We start from the raw sequence: 7,064 nt of genomic DNA on the forward strand, positions 1-7,064 counted from the left end.
AAACTGGACAGGAAAACAGCTGAAGCACTGAAATTGTGAAATGGGTCATTTATATGTGTGTGTATATATAAAAATATATATACACATATAGGTTTTATTTTCAAAAAGTATTAGGTTAGGTTGCATTTTCAATGTTTATATATGTGTGCATATTAAAACATTGCTTGTTTAAATATAATTAAACATTGCTAGATCTTAAGCTTGGAAATAATGGATGTAATAACTTCTTTGCAGTCTGACAAAAAAATCAACTGGAAAAGGGAGTAATGAACAAAGTGCACAAGCTGTTCTAAAGAAAAAAGGGAATGTGAGTAGCAATTCTGCAGCACAGCAAAAGGCTCAAAACACACCTACCAGTTCTCCCAAGAACCAAGGTAAAGTTTCATACGGCAATGAAACAGTCTGCCATTATTATGCAGAGCTTTGTCTTTTTTGGGTTTTTGATTTTTTTGTGGGTTTTTTTTTTAGCACAAGCATTTGGCAAAATCTTCTGAACAGTTCTGTTTATTTTCCATATTTCACTTTTGGTGACAATCCTAAACTGTAAAATGCAACTGAATGTGTGTCAACTTCAAAATATTTAAAGATGGTCTTCACTGCCAATTGGTGTTTTCTTCTGCTTGCTTAATCTGCTTTGCAGAGTCTTTTTATTTGCTGATCCCCTGCACTTCTGCACTTGGAACCATGACTGAGTTCAACAGAAATTCTGTAGGTCAAGCATTTATAATATGCATCAAAGATCTGGAATGCAGACTTCTTTATGAACTGTTACTCTTTGCCTCCCTTTTTTTGGTGATCCCCCTTAGGGGTAGCACTACTGATACTGACCTACCCCACAGATGAATACTTGATTTCAACAGCTATTTATACCAAGTGTGGAAAATGACATTGTAGACCACAGAGAAGAAACCCTGTTTTATAAAGATACAAAGTGTTAAGGATGGAGCTCTTTTTAATCCCATTTGGACTTGGCACTTACTGGCAGGGGGAAGAATATTCAAGTTATATTATCTTAAATGCATTATGATACAGAAAACACAGGTCCTGTCAATTTGTGGTCATTAAAGATCTTGCAGTATTTTCTGACTGAGCAGGGATATTAATTCTGGTGTTCTAATCACATTGTAACTAATGTAATTATTTTCTGCCTACTTTCATTTCCTCTACAATACAAATTGAATATAGTACTCATCACTTCCTGTGCTAAGCTGCTGTGCAGTGTTTCTGTGCACTATTAGATAGATGCTGCTTTCTACTGCAGTGATGACTACTTCAGTTACAGGCTGAAGTGATTCCTTTATACATAGTCTATAAAGTGCTTTAGTTTAAGACGGCATGTAAATGCAAGATGATATTTTTGTCTAGTATTTGTTTAAGATCTCAATTCTTAATTCTTTAACAAGCCTTAAATCCTTTAGTTACATAAAAAGTTGAGTAACTTGCTTCTCAACATAAACAAACACATAAATTTGGTGAAGATACTTTGACTGGCATATACAATCTTTACAGTCTTTTTTTTAACTGTTTGTTAGGACCTCAGGGGGAATCGCCAAATTCACTGAAATCAGGAATGTCTCCAAAACATAACGAAGAAAAAAATGTGTTACAACATCTGGTTCAGACAACACTCCCAGAAAAACATCCTGCAGCTAAGAAGAAGACTGTTAAGCAGTCACAAACACCTGTAGCAAAAGCCACTGCAAAAATAACACCTAAAACTCTGGCTCCGTCAAAGCATGCTGAGATTATGAATAATAAAGACCCAAAACCAAAAACAGCTGGGCAATCTGTATTAAAATCTCAGTCCCCTGCCCAAAAATATTCAAGGAGTGAATCTCCTGTTGTCCAGAAGAACGTGCACACCTCTGAGCACAGAAGTTCAGGACAGAAACTTGAAAAAAACATGGCTGATGCTGTGGCAGGTCAGCTTCATGACAATAATGACTGCTATTCTGCAAAGCAAAGTGAATCTCTAAAATCTGTGATGGAAAGTAGCAGTGAAGATAAACTGCTGGCGTCCTGTCAACCCAATAAACAAAAATTAGCAGATCCTTCTGAAAAAGTGGAATACGAAATACAGTCCGAATCTTCTTCTCCTCTAATTACAGAAGAAACTATGTCTAAACTGCATGTTTCACTGCAAAATGAAATGGAAGCAAGACAAATCTGTGGAGATCAGACTGGAATTAAACAGATTGAAGATACAGAGAAAGATGATAATACAGCTGAATTTCACTATCATGCACAGCCTTCTAGTGCAGGACACTCAGACTTTTCCAAGGAAACCAATCAAAAGGCTACTGCTTCAGGAGAACTGGTGAAACAGTCAAAAGCAACAAAAGTCTGTACTGAGCAAAGTGATAAATTAAACTCTGAAACAGGTCTTAACTACGGTGAGAATGCTTTACCAAGCTTTTCCAGAACGATAACCAATAAAGAGGAGGAGACATCATCTCCTCAGATTTATATGGAGGGATTTCTTACAGCTGATGAGCTGTGTGATACCTCAGCCTTGACGGAATACAAATCAATTTCAGCAGATTTAGATGATGTTTCAGAATGTTCCACAGAACAAATAACAGAAAAATGTTCACCTAGTTACACGGAGCCTATAGATCCTACAGAAACACCCGAAAACCATGAAAATGCAGAGATTCCCTTTGTGGACCACTGGAGTACTGGTGCACTAGATCCAAAAGAGAGTCCTGAATCAGATACTGGCAGTGCAACCACATCCTCTGACGATATAAAACCAAGATCAGAAGATTACGATGCTGGAGGCTCTCAGGATGATGAAGGGTCCAATGAAAGAGGGATTTCTAAATGCAGCACTATGTTATGCCATGACTTTCTTGGAAGAAGCAGCAGTGACACAAGTACACCTGAGGAATTAAAAATTTATGACAGCAGCCTAAGAATAGAAGTGAAAATGAAAAAAGAGGGTTCTGATCTCTTCCGTGTTAATTCAACGAGTGATGATGAAATACCAAGAAAAAGACCTGAGATTTGGTCCCATCAGGAAAGTGCAAGGACCAATACTAGAGAAAGCAAAAGTTCTACTTTTGGCAATGCACCATTTACTCAGGAAGCAGACCAAGTTTCTTCTTCTGCTGATGAAACAGAAGATGACAGATCTGAAGCAGAGAATGTTGCAGAAAACTTTCCTCCATCAAATGTTCCTACTCAACAGTTCCAAGGAATTGATAATTTAGCTTTTGAAGATGCAACAGAAAATGATACTGCAAGTCAAGAGTTTTCTAAAACTAAAAATTTCAAACGATCTGTTTTACTTTCAGTAGATGAATGCGAAGAATTGGGATCTGATGACAGAGTGGAAACTCATACTTCACGTCAGCATTCAATAGATTCTCTTACTCCTTCAGAAGTATTTGACAGTGTTTCTCAAGAGCACCATGGAAAGACTTCAAGATACTCACTGGAAATTGAAGATGGATTCCTGGACTGCAAACAGAATAAGGATAATAAAGACAATAGATTGGATAAAAGTGAAAGTTCTCTCCTACATCTTTATGGCACTGAAATCCCAGGGAAGGAGAATCAAGGTGCTTCAATGACTGAACAAAATTGCCCAGAGAAAATATATTCAGCAGCTAGTCTGTGTCCAGGAGAAAAACAAAAAGCAAATATGAAGAATGAGGTGGCTAGTGAATTTCACCAGTGCAATAAATACTTAGACAATGATGCAAAATCTCAAGAAAGACCATGTCATTTGGATCTTCATCAGAAAGAAACTAATTCTGATGTGCAAAAGAGCAGCTCTGCAAAAGCTGTAGAAGCCAGTAAGAATCAGATACTGACTCAGGAAGGTCAAGTGAGAGACAGTCAACCAGCAACTACTGAATGCGCTAATACTGATTTACTTCCAGGTAATGTACAGAAATAGAAACATTCAGTCATTCAAAAACAAATTAATAGGGAAAGCTTTGGAAATTTGTCGGGGATTGAATCCTGAACTGAAGTAATTTTGGCTGAAACTATATTAAATTTCAATATTTTTAAGTATTTCACTTGGGTAGAGAATGCTTGTCTGTTTGAAATATCCGTCAATTCCCTGCTGTTCAATGAGAAACTTGACTACAAGAAAAGGGATTTTATGTAATGCTAAAAGAAAGATTGGATGCAGTTGCCTGTACTTCAGTTATTTTTGATCCAATCTAACATTGACAGCATCAGCTTTTGATGGAATCTTAGTATTCGTTTTGTCTGCTTGGCAACATATAGTATGTCTGAATGGGATGTGCAATAACTACAGTAATAACCTTAACTAAAGCGCACTGAACTGTTTACCTGAACAGCTATATGCATTATTGTTGTAATTTATTTATTTATATATTATACACAAATTTGGATCCTTCTCCCACTGAATATAACTGAATATTTGCCATATATTACATCAGTGGGAGCAGGTTTGAACTCTGATTTAGAGCTTATGAGATGTCTAAAATTCAAATTTTACCAGTAAAAGCTTATTTCCTAAAAGAGAGATTATACTTAGAACTAATGCTTATATACAGAAAAGTTCTAACTTGTTTCATGTAGCTAGATGAATACTTGTCTAGTTTTGTGTTTTGTCGTCTTTATACCAATAATTCAGTCTGTTTATCCCATCAAAAATATACAATAGTGTTGATTACAGCTATTGTGTATTGAAGAGTAATGGAATGCTGATGATGATCTATGTTCAGTCAGACCACAGAACAAGAAGACGTTAAAAGTTGTACTATTTTTTTTAAGTTTGCTTGCCCTTGCCTGCAGCTGCCCTTGCATGTGCAGTGTAGAAATAAGCCTGTGGATAAACAATTTTGTTTTTAATTCTCTTCTAAGCTGACATAGCTTAAGTCACCATTCAGTAATCATTCTCTATTAATTCCCTCCATGCACCTCCTGGTCTAAATTTAATTTATGGAGTAAATGAGAAATTTCATGTGCATTAAGTGTATATTTACATTGTCATTTTCTGTATCAGAAACTTAATTATGGAGGTTATTGTTAATTACCAGTGGTGATTGCTACTTTAACTTAATTTATAAATCATACTTTGTTTTTTATATAGGAAATAAATGCCTCAAATTTTGTCAATTTTGTATACCCTCCATCCCCCTTTTTTTTAACCTGGTTGGATTGTCCTTCCTGAATGAGTTAAATTTTGCTCTACACAGCCCTGAGGGGAGGATCATCTGCAATTTTTACATTGTACAGTATTGTGAATTATTTCAGGAGACATAGATGATTATGACACAATGGCACAAACCTGCATGTATGAGCATCGGCCTTCAAAAACCCTTTCTCCAATATATGAGATGGATGTTGGAGAAGCAATTGAACAGAGGATGGATTCAGAAACAGCAGCTCTAGATGTGGATTTTGAAGATCAGCAGTTTGCAGAACAGGACTGGACCCTTCTCAGGCAACTGTTATCTGAGCAGGACTCAAATATAGGTTTCAAAAATTCTGTTCCTGAAGACCTTAACTTAGCACAATGTCTTATCAATCAGACACTGTTTCTGGCACGAGATGGTTCGAATCCTCAGGGTACATCACAAGTTGACACATTCAGTAGGTGGACTGAACTAATGTCTCCACTTGATGATTCTTCAGCAAGCATTACAGTGGCAAGCTTTTCATCTGAAGACTGTTCGTCCCCTCAAGGGGAATGGACAATTCTTGAACTGGAAACCCATCATTAAGGTGATCAAATGTTTGCAACTGAACTCCAACCCACTCCCCAAATCTATTTTTGATGAGTTGTTTCCATACAATAATGAAATACTGCATCAGTCAAGAACAAGCAATTCTTGATACTGAGGCAATCTTTCTGATATAATGAGGTAAATATGTTAATTTATAATCTAGATTTAATCACAAGTACAGTAATTTTTCAAGACTTAAATGTATGTCTTTTCTAAAAATGAACTTTGAGCATGTATTTTCTAGAATTGTTAGAAAAATTAGATTACATGGAAGAAAAAAATATTGGTTTCCACCCTCCCTTTTATCTTCCTTTCTGACATTTAATATTCTCATTGAGCAAGAATTTAAAGATGACTGCACAACTAGTAGAGCTATTCCCCTCCTTTTTTTCCCCCCTCTCTACATGGTAACTTCATTTTACAACAATAAAGATTCAGAATGGCTGTGTCGAAAGGTGATGTGTGCCAACGCTGCTTTAAATGACGGAAACATATGTTCAAATAAGATGTTTCAGTATGAATCTGCCTTGGGCCTTATTAATATGAGAAGCTTGTTTCATCTGTTTCTTCCAGATTTGATTTTTGTATTTTTGGTTTGTTCTGTTTAGAAGTTTCCAATAAATTTTTTAAATTGTCTTTCTTTTAAATATAAGACTTCAGAGGGTCTGTGCTATAGGAAGAGCACTGTTTCTTTCTTGGAAATGCACATATTGAAGTAAATAGTTTTAATAGCATAGTGCATTAATTCAGAGGAGTTGGTAGAATGCTGCTCCTGTTCTTAAAAACAGTATGTCTGCTCTCTCCAAAAGTATATCTCAGTCTGAAGTCATGGTCAGTGTTACATCAGAAGTCTGATGTTGACTAGAATTACCTTCAGGCTTCAATTCATTACACTTGCACCCTTCTGACGCTGTCTGAGGCATAGCAAGATTCTCAGGAATTTGGTTTTGTTTGTTCTCATAGATGCTACTTTGGGGGGGGGGGTAATGGGATTCTTGCATCTTCATGGATACTTCTAGTGTAGCTTTTATATTGAGACTAAATGTCAATGTAACCATTCTTCTGACTAAGAGTGAAATAGGGTTTACTTCTCAATACTGCTCATTCTGCTGCTTTTGGCTATTAATCTGGGTGTGGATAGGACTGTTTATTGTCTTTTCTGATTTGATGGGGAGGAAGGGAGCAAGAAACTATTTGTAATTCTTGCCAAGTCAGAACTCCTCCTGAAACATACAGGTTTTTTTTTTTTTCCCCTGCTAAGGTTAGGCCCTCTAAGATATCTGCATTATGGAAACAGTAGGGCTTGTCTTTTACACAGCTTAAAATCTAAACAGGAAGTATTCTACCTCCTCT

At 36.4% G+C, this 7,064-nt stretch overlaps 1 protein-coding gene across 4 annotated transcripts in view; it reads left to right on the plus strand.

Moving 5' to 3' along the window:
- BTBD8 (BTB domain containing 8) overlaps positions 1 to 6,297 on the plus strand; it is a 37,431-nt gene extending 31,134 nt beyond the window's left edge. For 3 of the 4 annotated variants that reach the window (XM_072867844.1, XM_072867846.1, XM_072867847.1), the window contains 3 exons: positions 235 to 374; positions 1,533 to 3,887; positions 5,239 to 6,297. In XM_072867844.1, coding sequence (XP_072723945.1) covers positions 235 to 374; positions 1,533 to 3,887; positions 5,239 to 5,708 — 2,965 coding nt within the window. In that variant the 3' untranslated portion in view covers positions 5,709 to 6,297. The remainder of the gene's footprint in view (positions 1 to 234; positions 375 to 1,532; positions 3,888 to 5,238) is intronic. The other variant, XM_072867845.1, reaches the window with a different exon arrangement.
- The last annotated feature ends 767 nt before the right edge of the window (positions 6,298 to 7,064 follow it).

Source organism: Ciconia boyciana, chromosome 7 (genome assembly GCF_034638445.1).
Source record: "Ciconia boyciana chromosome 7, ASM3463844v1, whole genome shotgun sequence".
Lineage (NCBI taxonomy): Eukaryota > Metazoa > Chordata > Aves > Ciconiiformes > Ciconiidae > Ciconia > Ciconia boyciana.